Source organism: Scatophagus argus, chromosome 21 (genome assembly GCF_020382885.2).
Source record: "Scatophagus argus isolate fScaArg1 chromosome 21, fScaArg1.pri, whole genome shotgun sequence".
In the NCBI taxonomy this organism is placed as follows: Eukaryota; Metazoa; Chordata; class Actinopteri; family Scatophagidae; genus Scatophagus; species Scatophagus argus.
Window position 1 is genome coordinate 3,467,675 of NC_058513.1, and position 18,912 is coordinate 3,486,586.

The 18,912-nt window shown below is 41.1% G+C and overlaps 1 protein-coding gene across 1 annotated transcript; it reads right to left on the minus strand.

The window, feature by feature from the left end:
* Window positions 1-1,365: 1,365 nt before the first annotated feature.
* Window positions 1,366-18,065, minus strand: hs3st3l (heparan sulfate (glucosamine) 3-O-sulfotransferase 3-like). The gene is made up of 3 exons (XM_046378258.1): window positions 17,074-18,065; window positions 4,817-5,046; window positions 1,366-3,041 (listed from the first exon to the last, which is right to left on the minus strand). Exons 1-3 carry the CDS (start codon window positions 17,559-17,561, stop codon window positions 2,653-2,655), a joined length of 1,107 nt encoding a protein of 368 aa, XP_046234214.1. The 5' UTR covers window positions 17,562-18,065; the 3' UTR covers window positions 1,366-2,652.
* Window positions 18,066-18,912: the final 847 nt, after the last annotated feature.

Below are 18,912 nucleotides of genomic sequence, written 5' to 3' on the forward strand. Positions count from 1 at the left end.
TGGTCAGCACTCCATCTAAAAGTAGCACAAACTGACTCTGGAGCCTCTTGGCTCACCACCTGTTGGATTTTATTCATTGAGGAAAATGTACAAAGTTGCTAAAACTCTGTGTCCGTGACTCTCTGTGACTCACTCACATATAGATAGACATCACAGGACAGCCCAGCGCTAAGAAGTTCCACCTACTGCTTCTAATATGGTGCACATACTGTGAATTGGAGCAACTGCCTCCACCAAACATGTGAAGCAAACAGAATTAAGTAGCTTACGACACACCTCTTCAGGTGTTAATCCTTGTACTACAGTATATATAGAGTCTCTCCATGGAAGAAGGGAAGTGACAGTAGCGAAACCTGAGGGCTGTTTCTTCACCTACGCAGGAATACAGGTGTGAGTGCAGAGAATGAGAAACCTATGGGCCATGCTGAGTGCCTTTACTTACAGCAGCATGCCTCTGATCCAACAGCATGCTCTGTGCTCATGACAATTTAAGGAGGGCGGTGCCGTTTCTCTGGCTAATAACTGCAACATGTAGCTGTCTGTGCAAACTGCCAAAAATCATCAGCGAAATGAGCGCGCCTCATTTGAAGCTCTCTGTGGAATATTTACTTGATAATGAGGTACTTTTCTTATGTATACACAGAATTGTATTGATGGAGACCAAGATGGTTGTTATTTACAGTCATTTCAAGTGCATTTGAAAATGTATAATATATATATGTATTTGTGTATTTAATTTATTTGTTCAGTTCAAAGTGAAATGTATTTAACTTAAAGAATTAATCTGGTTCAGTTTATATTCTGTTTGACCAACCTGAGTTGCTTTAAATACTGATGCATGGATTGTTGTGTCTTTTTGTGTATGTCAGACTTATTCACAAGTGGCACTTTTTGTGTAGTGTTCTACAGTTACTTTTTTGTGGAAAATGATTTGCAACCTAATATATTGACATGAATAAATTTCTATGAAAAGTTATTATTTAAAGTCAAACAAGGAAGTACCATCACAATAAAGAATGAACTTGTTTTTATCTTGATCTCTACTCCACTTTTCCCATGCGTCTCAACTGCTTCCTTTATTGTCCACAAGATGGCGGTGTGGTCTAATTCAGACATTAGCAGAAATGTCCATTCTCTTTTAAGTTTTTTTTTTTATTTGCTTGTGTTTGTTTGTATACACACATGAATGTGAATATACACATGAATGTGTTCTGTTACAGATTTAATGTTTATTGTAATTTACCATTTTAAAATTAGAATCACTCATATAAAACAATATAACCAGTCTCAAAAATTCATTAAAATTCATTAAATCAATTTTATTCACATTATTACAGGGACCATCATTTTATCAACCAGGCAGTTTGTAGGCCACATCTCTGCATAAACAGATTTACATTTACAAAGCAATTGCACTAATGTTGCCTGCGCTCACATTCAACATAAATCTAAACCTTATGCATTAAGGCTCAATGAGACCTTGTAACAACAGCGTTTTGTGGCATACAATAAGGAAAAAGAAGAAATGTGAGAAAATCAGCACAAAATTGCATTGCCAAGTCCTTTGCTTAAAAATAGTTTTATTTTTTATCCTTTCAAACTAGTGCAAATACATGCAAACTGAAAACAGACAACCCTGTAAGCAGGCCTTCTCACAGCAACACGGTAAAGCCTGAAAGCTGCATTCATCACGTTCTGAGAAATGACCACTGACAGGTCGGCCTTCTCTCGTCGATTTGACCTGGTCTTATTTTGGTTGTCCACCAGTGGTCCCTTTACTTCTCTCTGGGTACAGCAGGGTGGTCCTGCAGTCACATGCTAACCAAAGCCTCGCGCATAAGTGTGCCACTAGGCGAAGAGGCGAGTGATCCACACCAGTTCCCCTACATCCATTTATGCACATTCATTATTCAAGAATACAAAACCACTCAGTCAAATCTGAGCTCATATAAAGATTCTCCCGCTCGCCCTTCTGCTGCTCGCCACATAAAAGATTCATCCCCCCTTTTTCGGGAACAATGCTTGGAGGACGATACTCAATATGTATGCATTGATTGCCCTTAAATTCTTAACCAGTGAGACTGAAGAACAAACAGGTAGAGAAAGGGAAATTCAGGAATGTGAAAATGTGTTTGCTCCGGGTTCATTTTGCCACTACAGCCTACCGACTAGAGCATCAGGATTACACTGCAGACCAGAGACACTAAAAAGCTACGTTGTGTATTTCACCATTCAACTTTTTACAGCCACAACCTATAGCAACCACAGTTACATGACCAACCACACATATGCTTTATTTAACCACCTGAGGTAGGAATAAGTAGCCTACCAAACCAGAAAGGTGCAATACTGGGGGCACCCATGTTTAATACCACGAAAGCACCTTTTTACTGAACATCTCTGATAGATAAACTGATGCTGATGTCTTTCAAACTCTAGAACAAGACAACTGATTAATAGAGGTGAATGTATTGACCCAGGGTTTTCATTATAGTGTCTCTGACATGTCCATCTGCTGGTCAGAAGGGGGTAATTGGCTCTGAATCTTTTGCACACCAAGTCTTTGCTTCAGTTTCAGTCAAATAGAAATTGTGGCTTAAACCAAAACCAGTGTAACTTTAACGAAAGCATCTGGTTCCACAAACAAAAGGGTCACTGCCATCCAAAGTTCTGGCCTGCCATCTGATAGAAGCGTTGGTTATGTGGCTTGTAGAAATCCCTCAGTTTCTGCATCACCTCTGGGTCAATGGATGCATGGATCCTCCCTTTGGTCTTCCCCAGGCAGTGAGGTTTACTGCTGCCCTCTGGCTTCTTCAGGCAGGGGAAGCCTTTCGTTTTGTTGAAGTAGAAGTGCTTGTCTGTGACGATCCTCTGGAGACCAAGAAAGTCCTGGACTTTGCCCAGCTCTCCCGCAGGATCGGAGATGAGCCTCTCCCCGCTGACCAGATGGATCTGAGACCTGGGGAACCAGGCCAGCCAGCGCTCTAGGTGCTGGGCATATAGGCCGATCCAAAGCGGGCTCCACAGAGAGTCGATCTGACCTGGAGACAAGACAGAGATATACCAAGGTTCTTCATTCAAAGTGTTCATTACTACCGTCACATCACCTCAAATCATCTCAACCAACTTGACATATTACTAAGTGTCATTTAGCTATTGGTCTAGACCAATAAAATACAAGTCTAACATTGGGGCAGTATGGAGCTGTAAATAGTACGGCTGAAAATAACAATTAAACTGTCTATTATTTTCACAATCAATTGATTGATCATTAAGTCACTGAATTGCTCATCACAATTTCCCAGAGCCCAAAGTCACTTGTACAGATTACTTCTTTTGTCCCACCAATAGTCCAAAACCCAAAGATTTCATTAACAGAAGTAATGCAAGTATTCTGTTTCCTCAGAGGAAAAAAAGTGTCACAGCGCTACAGAAGAAGCTGGAACCCATTTTTTGCTTGAAAAATGACTGAAATTTTTTTAGTCGATTATCAAAATAGTTGGAAACTAATTTTGTTTTTAATCAGTTAAATGAAAATTGCTCCATCTCCAATATATGAGAAGTACAATGTTAACACATATTCAGTTAGTTAGCAGGCCTCTGCTCGAGCCCTGTATGCCTGTATTTGTGTACATTTGGGCAAATTTGCACAATTAAAAGTATGCAAAATTAGCCATTAGCAGTTCCTGTTTGCAGTGCACACCTGAAGATCACAAACACTGATAGAGAAGAAAACCTGAAAAACAGATGATTGTCTCTCAAGCTCTACAGTTACAAGTAGCTTTTTTTTCTATGTTTTTTGAGGGGATGTTGTTTAATAGCTATTGATTTATAAATGATATCATCAGGAAGTATAAGTCACTCTGAATCTAAATTTATGTTCCCCATGTTGATGTGTTGAAATATGACAGAGCTACAGGAGAAGTCAGAAAGACTTCGAGAACAAGTACTGTTTTAATGTACCTTAATATCCACCATGAGCTGTGTTCTACACCCACTGCTGCAGCTCCATCCGCGGGACCACATGCACCAAACACACACCGACATGCACCTGCCCCTTACCTCACACAATATCTATCCATCCATCCATTTTCTATACCACTTATCCGTCAGGGTCGCGGGGGGGCTGGAGCCTATCCCAGCTGACTACGGGCAAGAGGTGGGGTTCACCCTGGACTGGTCGCCAGTCAATCGCAGGGCCAACACACAAAGACAAACAACCACACACTCTCACACTCACACCTAGGGGCAATTTAGAGTAGCCAATTAACCTAATGTGCATGTTTTTGGTATTGTGGGAGGAAGCCGGAGTCACAATATCTATGTTTTATTAAATTTATATATTTCATATGTACTGGACCTTTTACTTTATCCCTTTTTTAGAAGAGGTCCAAACATTGCAGTTAAAACTGGCATTGTTTGCAATCCCTTCTTATCCCTCCTATGATCTCTTCTATATATATACATATATATATATATATATATATATATATACATATACATACATACATATTCAATCGTTGTTCATTTAAAATATTAACTATAATTTAAATGGCCTCCATAGACATCAAGGATTTCACAGCAACAGAATGAACTGAATAAGTTGAGTTGGGTTTTTGTGACATTCTTAAGCTTAGTTTGATAAATATAGGCTTGTTGTCCAATGATTTGTGTCATTGTTTACTGATTCACGTCTTTTTGAGTCTTTGCCAATACTTGCCGATGCACAGTAAAGAAAAATCACAGATTTAGAGGGAGAGATACTGCTATATAAAACAACCTCAAACAATGTAATTCTGAGCTACAGGACCAGTACCTGTGGAGCGGTTTTTGAAGGCGAGACTCTCAAAAGGAGGGATATCAGGGGTCTTTGAGATGATCTGAGTGTAGTCAGATATGGCTCTGGTCACGGGGTCTCGGACGACCACGATCAGCTTCACATCCTGTGACATAGCATGGACTCGTGCTGGTGTTTCCACAGTAACAAAGTAGCGAGGTGTCTTCTCCATAACAATCTGGCCATCCAGGGCTTTGGGCATCATACTTCTGGAAGAACCAGAAAAACAAAGACAAATTGCTGGCAGAATGTCATTAGAAGGGCAGCATCATTTGATTTGTCAGATCGCACTTGCAGTATGTACCATCACAGCAGTCTTAAAGCATGAGCGTAAGGCTGATATGATATGCAGGCAACAATAAATTGTGATGAAATTGGCTGATTGTTTTCAGTATTGTTTCAAATGTATTTTCACTGGTGCACCACTCCTTCAAATGGAAATATTCTAGAAATACTGTGTTTCATTTTATACCAATTTTTCCATAACTCACCATAACATATGGGATATTGACTTGTGTTGAACGGTGTTAATAAAAAAAAAAAAAAAAGAGAGAGAGATTTTAAAGGAACAGTTCCACATTTTTGGAAAGTATGCTTATTACTTTGCTTTCTTACTCAGAGTTATATGAGAAGATGAATACTACTCAGGAGATGATTGGCTTAGTTTAGCATGAAGACTGGAAGCAAAGGGAAAGAGTTAATGTTCATTAGTTAACTTCAAACATGCAGCCAGGCTGATGTTTTTAACTTTGAACAGAGCCAAGCTTCCTGTTCTGTCCTTATGCTAAGCTAGGCTAACTGTTTCCTAACCTCTCATCCACATCTAGATACAGTGGCTTGCGAAACTATTTGGCCCCCTTGAACTTTGTGACCTTTTGACACATTTCAGGCTTCAAACATAAAGATATAAAACTGTAATTTTTTGTGAAGAAACAACAACAAGTGGGACACAATCATGAAGTGGAACAAAATTTATTTGATATTTTTAACTTTTTTAACAAATAAAAAATGAAAAATTGGGTGTGCAAAATCATTCAGCCCCATTGAGTTAATACTTTGTAGCGCCACCTTTTGCTGCGATTACAGCTGCAAGTCGCTTGGGGTATGTCTCTATCAGTTTTGCACATCGAGAAACTGATATTTTTGCCCATTCCTCCTTGCAAAACAGCTCGAGCTCAGTGAGGTTGGATGGAGAGCGTTTGTGAACAGCAGTTTTCAGTTCTTTCCACAGATTCTCAATTGGATTGAGGTCTGGACTTTGACTTGGCCATTCTAACACCTTGATATGTTTTTTGGTGAACCATTCCATTGTAGCTTTTGCTTTATGTTTTGGATCATTGTCTTGTTGGAAGACAAATCTCCGTCCCAGTCTCAGGTCTTTTGCGGACTCCATCAGGTTTTCTTCCAGAATGGTCCTGTATTTGGCTCCATCCATCTTCCCATCAATTTTAACCATCTTCCCTGTCCCTGCTGAAGAAAAGCAGGCCCAAACCATGATGCTGCCACCACCATGTTTGACAGTGGGGATGGTGTGTTGAGGGTGATGAGCTGTGCTGCTTTTACGCCAAACATAACGTCTTGCATTGTTGCCAAAAAGTTCGATTTTGGTCTCATCTGACCAGAGCACCTTCTTCCACATGTTTGGTGTGTCTCCCAGGTGGCTTGTGGCAAACTTTAAATGACACTTTTTATGGATATCTTTAAGAAATGGCTTCCTTCTTGCCACTCTTCCATAAAGGCCAGATTTGTGCAGTATACGACTGATTGTTGTCCTATGGACAGATTCTCCCACCTCAGCTGTAGACCTCTGCAGTTCATCTAGAGTGATCATGGGCCTCTTGGCTGCATCTCTGATCAGTCTTCTCCTTGTATGAGCTGAAAGTTTAGGGGGACGGCCAGATCTTGGTAGATTTGCAGTGGTCTGATACTCCTTCCATTTCAATATTATTGCTTGCACAGTGCTCCTTGGGATGTTTAAAGCTTGGGAAATCTTTTTGTATCCAAATCCAGCTTTAAACTTCTCCACAACAGTATCTCGGACCTGCCTGGTGTGTTCCTTGTTCTTCATGATGCTCTCTGCGCTTTAAACAGACCTCTGAGACTATCACAGTGCAGGTGCATTTATACAGAGACTTGATTACACACAGGTGGATTCCATTTATCATCGTTAGTCATTTAGGTCAACATTGAATCATTCAGAGATCCTCACTGAACTTCTGGACAGAGTTTGCTGCACTTGAAGGAAAGGGGCTGAATAATTTTGCACGCCCAATTTTTCGTTTTTTTATTTGTTAAAAAAGTTTAAAATATCCAATAAAGTGTGTTCCACTTCATGATTGTGTCCCACTTGTTGTTGATTCTTCACAAGAAATTACAGTTTTATATCTTTATGTTTGAAGCCTGAAATGTGGAAAAAGGTCACAAAGTTCAAGGGGGCCAAATAGTTTCGCAAGCCACTGTAGATATGTGAGTGATACTGATCTGCTCATCAAATCTAGCCAAGAGAGGAAATAAGTGTATTTCCCAAGATGTCATGCTCTATGGTTGACTGTGTGGGAATTTAGAGGAAAAATAGTTTCAGAAGTCAAGGGTGCATAGGTATATTTTCCTGAACCGGAGGTTATCCTCTGTGATGCCTTTTGTAGTGCACTCTCTTTTTTAATAAGTCCCCATCTGTCACTTTGACATTTGACATTACACTCTCACAGACTGAGCTGTGCCAAAGTGTCCAAAGAGCTGACACACAGGCAGGAGACAGCAGCGCTACATAAACACAGGAGTCTTTCTCCGAATGTGCATGGCTCTGCTCACCTCTTCCTCCATACCAGAAGCACAGCAGATGGGACTCATTTAGAGATAAATGACTCCAGAGGGCCCATAGGGCCGGCTGGGGGACTCAGGGACATCTGCCAACACACCTGCCACACACACCTGACTGTCTGACCAAACAGAGTTAGCTTCAGCAGCATGGTCACATACAGCTCTGAATCAGCATCTCAGCTTGTTTAAACCGAGCTTAAATGCCCACACCACTGTGTTATCTACAAATCACATGTTCATGTTTTTTGGCTATTTTCCAAAAAATGTGAAATTGGTACTGTACTTTGAGATGGTATTTCCCTTACACAACAGTGTAACACACACAGTTTTAAGAAAAAGTGTGAAAATATAGAGTTGAAATGTTGTGTTGCTGTTGTGTTATGTTACAACAGATATGTGACAAAAAATGTTTATTGGGGTTTATTGCATAATATAGGCAAGACACATTAGAAAACTATTCCAAATTGTCCAAATCAAAGCTTTTTAAAATATAAAGGTTAAAAATGGAAACTTTATTGGTATTAGATAGATAGGTTGCCAAGTTGCCAAACAAACAAACGCCAGTTTATAAATCCAGAAGAGATGGCATGACATCAGCATTCGTTTTTTGGTTTATCAGAGCTTTTTGCAGAAAAAAGATGCCTGCAGCAGCAAAATGGGGCTGATGAGCACAGTGAGACTCAAACAGAACAGTGCTGGGCCTGAATACCAAAACAATGAGCTGAAAGACACTAAAAACTGAAACACTCAACTACTGACGGGAAGTGCCAATTTTATAATTATTCTGTTTGCGTTCACCACTGTAAGTGGTCTTTGTTGATATAACACGGAAATATTTACTAATGCAGCTCTAAGTTCCTCATAGTTGCTTACACTGTTTTAAATTGGCAAGATTTGCTTATTATTTTGTTTTTCCAGTTTATTTCCCCCCATTCGTAACAAGATAACACATGAGTAACTACAGAGACAGCTTTGTTTTTTGTATAGCCACCTATGTTAGGCATGTATCACAAAACTAAGAGAGTCAGTAAAACATGTTCCCAAGGAGTCATAAATGAAATGTTAATACAAGAAGAACGAACAAAAAAGAGATCAGAGGGGACACGCGACCGATACAGTACAGGACAGGATGCTCTGACTGTCCTCTGGTATCAGCTCAGGTTTCAGATGTGCCTGCAACATGACCTCTTGTCAATACACCACCACCCCAAAGCGGCCACGCTTTTATGAATCTGACAAACACACACACACCGTGATTTCATTTGATCTGATCGGTGTGAGGCAGAGCTTACCACCACTTAGCCTCAAGACTTCCCTTTTAACTCGAATACCCTGAACACGAGGTGCCACGCAGTCTGCCTCTCTCTCTCTCTCTCTCTCTCTCTCTCTCACACACACACACACACACAAACAGTGTAAAACACAAATATACTCATTATTCACTCATTAGCCAAGCATTTGCTATCATGCTTCTGGCTTCCCACTGGACCCATCTCTCTCTCTCTCTCACACACACACACACACATCTAAGACACATTTTTAAAAAACATCCCAAATTACACACATACACACACACACGCACACTGAAGACATAAAGGGTGGGTGTGGTGGATTTTTACCAGACCATTCAAAGACTTTGTGTGTGTGCTCATCCAACTGTGTGTGTCTCAGAGCATTTGCTAGAGTGTTTTAAATGAAAGGGGTGGGTGACTGATGAAGGAATGATGGGAGTGGATACAAACGCACCTCCATTAGCAATCTGCCTGTGAATAGCCTTAGAGCCAAGAGCCCCATACCATTACCTCAGCACAAAGAGCTAATTACTGCCCCTAAGAACACCATCAAAAGAAAAGATCTATTATGAATATGCTTCTGCTATAAGGTTTTCTCAGACACACTAATTGACAGACAAAATAGCTGTTAGTTTTCCTAATAACTTAATATGCCCTGATGTTACTTTTGGCATAGAAAACTTTGTGATCCTGGGGCTACGTTATGTCTGGAACCTCAATTCCATTTCATCCCTGAATGAACGTAGACTGGAGCTTTAGTTCTGAAATGTTCTCTCTGAATCAGAAACACTGCCATTGAGTTAAACCAAGTGTGTAGAGCTAAAGAATAGATATTTAAATTTATAAAATAAATTGAATAAAAGGGGTTAGATTTTTAGTTTCTAATATTTAGGATGACTCCCTGACCAATTCAACACCACGTTTCAATCACACGTGCCTTCACTGTTGTGTGAGGCTTGTAAATATGGAAATATGGAAATTTCACTATATGTTACACTGTTTCTATCAGCACAGCGTACACGTATACTTTTCCTTTAAAAAACTTGTAACAGTTTCTTAAGTTTAAAGAAAAAATTTTAGCAACCATTTATTTATATTTATGGATTAAAAACAATAAAACAAGTATTGACCAGTATTGGATCGCCAATTAGAGCCACTTACTGCTTTCTATAAGTTTCATATTCATATTCATTCTCCTGCTAAATAGGATCATAAATGGGGCACTTTACACTGCATTGTATTGTACACTTATAACTATGTCTAACCTTGGTTTCCATATGCTTAATTCAGTCACTCAGGAAAACAGTACCCATTGATAATTGAGGGTTAAACTACAGGTTTTAACTTCTACACAAAATTAATTTGGTCCAAAAAGTAAAGTTTAAGCAACCGAATCCATTTAGTCATTGATGAGGTCATGGAAAGATTATGGTCAAGGCCAAGGGAAGAAATACATCATCGCCATAGCAAAAAGCAACTAGTGTTGACTGTTGGTGGGAGATGTTTTTGTTAACCCAATGTTGTATCCCACTTGATACCCAGACATATTTGGATACCAGTTAGGACTGCAAATGTTTCTGCAGTGGTAGAACAAACCTCACGATTCTTTTTGCTGTACTACATTGGATTCAGTTCCATGCAATGTTACTTATTGGCCATGTTCACAAACGGGAAGCCAGTGAAGGTTTTCCACTGGTTGGTCGGGGTACTTGCACAATAGGGGGAGAGGAATTGGGTAAAACGGGGTATTAAACTCCTAAGCATTGGAGCCGATCATTGGCAGGTGAATAGAACCAGCTGGTGGCACCATGTGTTACAGAGGAAATCCCAGCGAAAAAGATGGCTCAATTAATTGGCAGTTTAGAAATCCTGTTTTACCAACATCCTTACGCTGCTCATTTTCAATTGAGTGTGAGATCAAACATCCAGTATGATGAACACAGGGATTATCCAGCAGCTTATAATAAGCCTCTGTTTGCCTTTGAGGATCCTCTCTTTTGTCGTCCATTTCCCAATATTTCAGCATGTCCCTAGTGAATTACCTCGGCCCAGCCAAGGCCACTGGCTATTGATCCTATGGGGGCTTAGGGCAACTATGCGTAGACGGGTGTGGATGGGTATACAACCGAGGAACAGTAGGGACTGTGTGTATTAAGATGAGTGCAGGATGATGGGGTGTGCGAAGCCGGAAGGTGTCAGTGTAAATGTAAGAGGAATGGCTGAGAATGGTAATGCAGCACTGGGACTCAGCTGGGACCAAGAGTGGCAGGTGGAGACTGGGGGAGCCAGGACCCTCTGGAGCCCCATCAGTAGCATGCTGTGTTGTGTGTGTGTGTGTGTGTGTGTGTGTGTAAATTAACAGATATGGGGCAAAGGCAATATGCATCACATATGCAGGAGAAAACATGCAAGAAAGGATTGGGGGATTTGAGGGAGCACTGGATCAAAGGTGTAAAATCTGCTCTGTTTATTTCTGATGTTTGATCCAAGGAGGAAACGATAACCAATCAAAGAGTAGAGTATTGACTGTTCATTATACACAGCTGACCACTTATTTATGAGTCAGATATGAGATTTGAATGTGTACTTGTTTGTCTGTATGAATGCGTTTGTTACTGTGGGAGCACTCATCCATTTCCTCTGTATGGGGGACCATTAAGGGGTCCGTCCATCGTGGCTGTGCCCTGTCCACTTCCAGGAGACATCCATCATAGAGAGGCCCCAGATCCCCCCACTTCTACTTCCCAGTCCCCAGGGGAGGGCCCTAATGAGGGCCAGATCGCCCCACCCGTCTGGGCCTTATGGTGATCACCTCCAGTACAGTACGTGGACAGGACAGACCACACCTGAACCCTGGGTATACACACACCACACAAAACCTAGGGTAACAGCCAACACTGATTCTGTTCTTACAGTTTAATTAATTCACATGTTTATGGTGCAAATTCATGCCAAAAAAGACCAAAAATATAAAATATGTGAGTCCCTCTACAGATCAACAAATCTGATGCATCTGAAAATATGCCTGTCTGTGTTAGCTGATAATTCCCGCCCACTGAATCCTGCTGAACATCAAATGTTTTGGCAGCCATTCTTCTGTGATTTGCATGGCAATTATATTCCATTGTATAAACACAAAAACACAAGTAGTACCATGTGCTGTGTCATGGCAGGACAAAGCCACCAGTGTATGGGTATGATTTTAAAAGCCTCCCTTAACGAGTTCAATATGAATTGCAAATGAATCTGTGTCATCAGAGCAGTTGACTATGAAAAGACAGAGTAATTTTGGACCGCCTTTCTTGTCACTGCATGTCATGAGAGGCATGGTGTCTTCAAATTAATTCAAACTAACAGAGGCGTCAGAGAAAGAATACATAAAACACTTTTAAGTCCTTTGAAAAAGTTATTAGGCTAGCTGATAACATCCAAAAACATGTAAGTAAGAGCTGAGCCATAAAGAAATACAGGCATAACAAACAAAAACTCAAAAGTCACAAAAACCTGAAAAATATTCTTCATGTGAGCCAAGCCGATTTCTAAGCTGATCACTGTCATGATGCAATGAAGAAGTCAATCTGACGACCCTAAGGAGGAAGTTGGACAGCAAACAGAAACAGCAAATACAGTAAATTAAGGAGGAGATAAATAATGGGTGCAGAAGTAAGGATGGAGCTGCAGAAATGTAACCTTAGCATGTTTGGCTAACTAGTTTACGACTTCAATATGACTATTTCCAAAACTAAGAGGTATGCCATCAGCTCACCACATTATTTTTTGAGGTTACAGGTTACTTTTGTAAATTACTTGGGCTAGTAGATCTACTTTATAGCAATGGTAGTCTTCTAATATAAATAAGTAATAGCAATTGTTTGTTCCTGATCACCTATTATTTCAATCTACTACCGTAATATCACAGAAGCCTCAACATTTGCAACACAAATTTTACAGGGATTTAACAATAGCGTTATCTTTCACCAGCTAATTGGTCTCCAGCTGATGAAATCTGCTCGGGACAGTCGACATTTCACTCGATTAAGTCTAAAATCATTAATAAGTCTAAGCTAGAAGTGAAAAGATGTTTTCTTTTACTTCTTTGCAAAAATAAAAAAAAAAGTTTCAGAAATTACAAAAATTGGATAAATTCAGTCCATTTAATTGTATCATGTTGAATGATGATGTTGAGCATTTGTTGAAAGAACCTTTACAACTGACCAAAACCATAAGATTTTGTTTAAAAAGTTTGTACTCTATGATCTTTTTAATACTGTGATTTCTTGGAAATGAAAAAGGAGCAGCAAACACTGACAGTGCAACCTATCAGGTTAACGCTATGCCAGTAATTCTGAGTCAATAATATATTGATAAATTTTGCTGTACGTCAAGAACAAAACACAACCTTTCCAGAGTCTGAAGAAGTTAGCCTTCATACACAAATACACACATACACAAGCACAGCTCTGATGACAGTCCCTTGGGTTGAAGCAAAGGTCAGCAGAGCTGTGTGAGGTTGTGGTAACACTGACTTCAACCTTTAACCTCCAGCTCACCCAAGCCTTATCTCTTCACCCTTTATTTTATCTCTCGTTTTTCACTGTCCATATGTCAAGCCATCTTTCAGGAGGAAACCAACATGAGTGAGATGTGAATTTCCAGCTGAGCAATTTTAATGGATTCCTCCAAAGCTTCAGAGAGAGAACAAGCTAAGTGTAACATGACCCCTGTGTGCCTATGCGGGGGGATTATGCCAATGTAGGATAAAGCTTCCTGCTAATTGTAACAGAAGCCGAGCTGACCAACGCTAACCGCCCTAATGCTGGAGTCAACCCAAGGTCAGAGCGAGGAGATAGAGCTATCGATCCCAGACAGCACAGTAAGGAGGAAACTTCCAGTCCATCTCAGGGCTCATCGCAGCGTTCTTCCAGATCCAATCTCCGCTCCAAACACCATTAGTGGATCTTTGTCAGGGGCTCTGATCTCAATTGCCCCAGTGAAGCTAAATGTTATTTTACTCTTAGAGAGACAAGGAAGGACTCTGAGGAAGATACACTATATCTCATCTTCTTTGATTGCCCGTGATGGGGTTGGAGAGAAAAAGCACTTACACAGAAATATAATGTTGACTAAGTAAGCATTACAGCTGATCTTCCATTTGCTGTGTGATATCAAAGTGCTCCACTACCATGAAGGATAATTCTCATTGTCTTATTTTCATATTTTTGAACATAATTCATATCAGCAGTATCAACACTGAATCTGGGAATGTAGTTGCATCACTAAATAGAAGTCCTCAGGCACAAAATATACAACATACCAGGCCAACAATTGGAAGAGAAAATGAATGCAAACAGTAAAATTATTCCCAAAACTGTTTCATCACAGTTTTGGAGCGTCTCAATGGACGACTACAACCTGAAATGTGAGGACCACAATGTGTCATGTCAGTAGGCCACTTTTCAGTCACCGTACTAGCCTGTCTGCTTGCACTGTGAGAAAGTAATGTAGCGAGAAGCATGTAACACAGCTGTGTGTCAAGTTTGTTTTTGCTTTGTCTTTGTTCTTTCACATATTTAGCAGCACAGTGCTTTAACAGTTCAGATGGAACTGATGCAAAAACTTTGTACTTTACAAGTTATTATAATGAGAAATAAAATAAATAAAAAGGTAACCTCCCTTAAAAATATGACATTATACCCTGCATAATAATTTAGAGAAACATAATTTAGAGTTAATCAGATTTAAAACCACACTAAAGGACAATGTGGATCTGAATTTTTTTCTTGCAAATGTGTCCCTCAAACACTTTAATATGTGGATATGGTGTCCATTAAAAGACTTCCACCAACTTGGCTCAGAACACCTGTCTGAAGAAATATAATACTACTGTAACCTAATTTCTGTGGTCCATAGTGTTCTCCAGTCCTTCTGGCCTGTGTGTAAGTGGGCTACAAATTCATCTTTGAATTACACTGACACAGCAAGACAGTGCACACCCATCTTCACTCTCGCTGGGTCCACAAAAGCTCTTCTGTTGCACATTTCATCCGTCACACTCACAACTGTCCCTCGTAAGACAAGGCAGGTAGGAACTAAAGTAAGTCTACTCTTAAAGGCAACATGAAGCAGCAACTTAGATGCAACACATATGAATATATAAATAAAACAATATAATTGGACCCTATAATACAGTGAAATAAAGTGTTAAATGATAATGAAATAATTGACCTATGCAAATTATGGAAAGTAAGAAACTTAAATACATAAATTAACCAAAACATTCATATGCACACTTAGGTTACCGCTGTAGTAAAAGAAAACAAATGTTGTTGTTTTTTTAACAGATTCACACTGAAATGTACTCAGTGTAACATTTGTTAGTAAAATCTCATAAATAAACATTGTCAAACCCACAGTCAGTGTGGGCTCTAACAAAACACATTAGAGCTCAAAGCCATAGATCAGCTGGTAGCTCGCAGGAGTTTGTCAAAGAGCCTCCCATCAAAGTTTACAGACCTTCTGGTTTAACTTTGAAAGTGTGCGAACGTAGTTTTCCTGTAGAATGAAGAATTATTATCAACATTCCAGATGTTTTGCATATAAAGTGGTTCGGTAAGCTCTGGCTAAATTGCTGTCTTGTTAACAAGCTGTCTGTCAAACTTTGTTGTAGTGATATTCATCGCATTCCTTGATCTCAGCAGTTACTTTGGTGAGAACAATATTATTAAAAATGATAGAAAGGACAGACAAAACTACATTTGGATTTTATAGTATATCTGTAACTTCTTTGTATTTTTGTGTGTGAGCAACCAAAACAAAGACACATTTCCTTTGTCAGTCTGTGTACTCTGGGTGTGTGCTGTTTGTTATGGACTGGTGTGAACACATCATTAACTCCCAGTGTAAAGTGACCTGGAGTCAGAGGTCAATTGACAGAGCTGACAGTGATGTCAAGTGGCTCGACATCGACAGCGAGCCCCATCTGGCCCACGGGGGAGACGTGACAATCTGGTGTCACATTCATATCACCTGGTGTGACACACACACACACACAGCAGACATGCTGGCAGACCAGAGAGGCTACAGCGGCTTTTCCAGTACCTCCAGATTTTAGGAATTTTCTGGCTCTGGTTCCATCCCTCAGTGTGTCTGTCTCTCCGCCTGTATCACATCAATGTAAAAACTAAATTTCATCTTTTGTTGCTGACATGCCAAAGAGGCTCCCAGGGCTGAGCTAGTCCAGCTATTGAGCTCCAGTAATATACTGTAAGCTGGTTAACAGCACGCCATGTTGTCCACATTTGGATGCATTTTTAATCTGCCATTTTTGGAGCAGTTAGGAGGTCTATAGGTGCATGCACTTACATAGTACACACAGTTAGAAAAAGCAAAATGAAGGCCAGAAATCTGAAATCCTGGGTCTAGTGGAAACCTTTCCGGTCCTTCATAAACCCGAATTATACTCAAGCAGTTTGAGTGACTTGATTCTTGTTCCCCTGAGTCTCATTCATGTGTGCGTGCCTTCAGAGTATTTCCAAGTTTTCATGGAACAGGCTGAGAACAAAGCCACATGACAACAGTAACATCTGGCTCAGGCTCCAGAGATGATTACTCTGCTGCTCTGTGAGAACTCATCCACACAAGGCCTCTCTCTCTCTCTCTCTCTCTCTCTCTCTCTCTCTCTCTCACTCCCTACTGTACACACACACATGCACAACAAGCACTTCAGACACACGCATGCACACATGCACAGATTGGCATAACCAGATGGCAGAGTCTCTTTGACTGTCACCTAAACCTCCGTGGACTAGCTGTGGATATGTTTGGGTATGCAAACAATACAAAGAGATTCATTTCACAGGAAGCTGGGGGATCATATTTGGCACTTCGACTTTGAGTCCTTTACTTAAATTACTTTTAAAAAAAAAGTGACTCATTACGTTTTTTGAGTCAAACAATGAATTGTAAAAGTTAGAAATGTAACGAGAAAATGTAAATCTTGGCCACCACAATACATATTCACCTTTAATTGAAGTATATAAACTTTGTAAAAGAAAGTAAAAAATAAAGAGTAATGAATTTTGACAGTCGCTAGATAGATAGATTCCCTGCCTTATGTGTGCGTACCTGTACCAGTCCAGCCCGCGTGCGTAATGACGGTCGAAGAAGTGTGGCTCCGAGCCCAGAGCGCGGATGTCCGGGTGGAGCCGCAGAAACTCCAACAGAGCCCTGGTGCCTCCCTTTTTAACCCCTATGATGAGGGCCTGGGGTAACCTCCGGGTGGCTGTCCATTCTTTCCCCGAGTTGTTGGCCTCCAGCCCGGGATGACCGCTGTATGCGCCTTCGCCAACCGCGGCGGAAACCTCCTTGGCAACGCTTGTTCCGTTTCTCTCGTACGGCCATCCTGACCCTGACAAGAGGAACTCGCGCGTGGGTGGCTTTATCTCAGAGTTTTCTGTCAGCTCCGACTCGCAGCATCCGGTCAGGAGATAGACCAAGGAGAAGCAGAGGATGCTCAGAGAGGACGCGATGGTGAGCCGGTGGAAGAGCCGCCGCAGGTCCGCGCTCGGGTGGTGGTGGTGGTGGTGGTGATGATGGTGGTGAAAAGCTGCCATCCCTCAGTGATCCATGTAAAATAAGTTGCCATTCTACCACAAGTTCAGCTCACATCCCTTCATACTCTTAACACACCGCTAACTCTTGGAGTGTGCGCTCCGCTGCTCTCCTCCTCCTTCATGTTGCGCGTTCAGAGCGCACTGAGCTCCCTAAATCAGTCTGATTTAGTGAATCACTAGTTTTTGCGTGACATCCAGAATGTGAGCCCACTTACTCAGCCACCCTGGAAACGTGGGGAAGAATAAAGCTCTAATATCCAAGCCGGGCTGCAGCGGGGATCTCTCTCTCTCTCTCTTTCCACTCCACGGGATACTCTGCGCCTCTCCAATACGGCTCATCTCACAGGGATTCGCATCCAGGGATCTCTCTCTCTCTCTCTCTCTCTCTCTCTCTCTCTCTCTCTCTCTCTCTCTCTCTCTCTCTCTCTCTCATATACCTTAGCTCGGAGGGTCATGGCCTGAGGCACGTTTAATTCTAGTATTATTTATCGGGGGAACCTGAGATGGGACGAGCCAGGGCGCAGACGATGCCCCATACCTCATTTTTGCTATTATCACTCTCATCTAGCCCGATTGATTGATTTGGATTCTGTCACATTTTGTGTTGTGTCCTCTGCAGCTTTGTGCCATATGATAGTAGATATAATACCACTGCCTATGTCTAAGGCGAACAAATACTGAAGTACCCATAGAAATGCTCTGATCAGTTGATTCGGGAATATATTCATCAGCGGGTGCACAAGAGTGGACCACTGGTGCCATTTGGAACTGGATTTATCCCACTATGAAATCTTAGACCAATCACATAATTGGCTTAGTGGTCAGAGAGTATTAAACTACATAGTGCAGCTGCCAATAGTCTGCTGATCCTGACCCATAGGACAGTCTGTGTGACCCGTGAACCTAAATCTTACATCAACAACACTTAAAACTGATCATTTAAGCAAATTGTACATTGAAGTTCTGAAAGAAACAATTTGCCAATTTACTGACTGAAGAAGAGGTTTTTGCTTCCTAAGTGGATGCTTTATCACTTGCATTAACAGAGGCGCGTGTTGTGTTGCAGTCTCCTGTTAGGGAGCTCTGCAGTGTTGGCTTTTATTATTGCCGAGCGCGGGGCTAAGGTACGGATAATAGCTCATAGGAGACTCATTAGTTCCTCCTTCCTGCCACGCGCGCACAAGCGCACGCACGTACCCGCACACACACATTCATTCACGCACACTAATACGCACATACTTCATGTTCCATTTGGCTTACCCCTGTCATTATCCCACAGCAGATGTGACCCGTGCCATAAAACCACTGCATTGTCCTGCAATGATAGACAGAGCAGATCTGCCGTCCATTT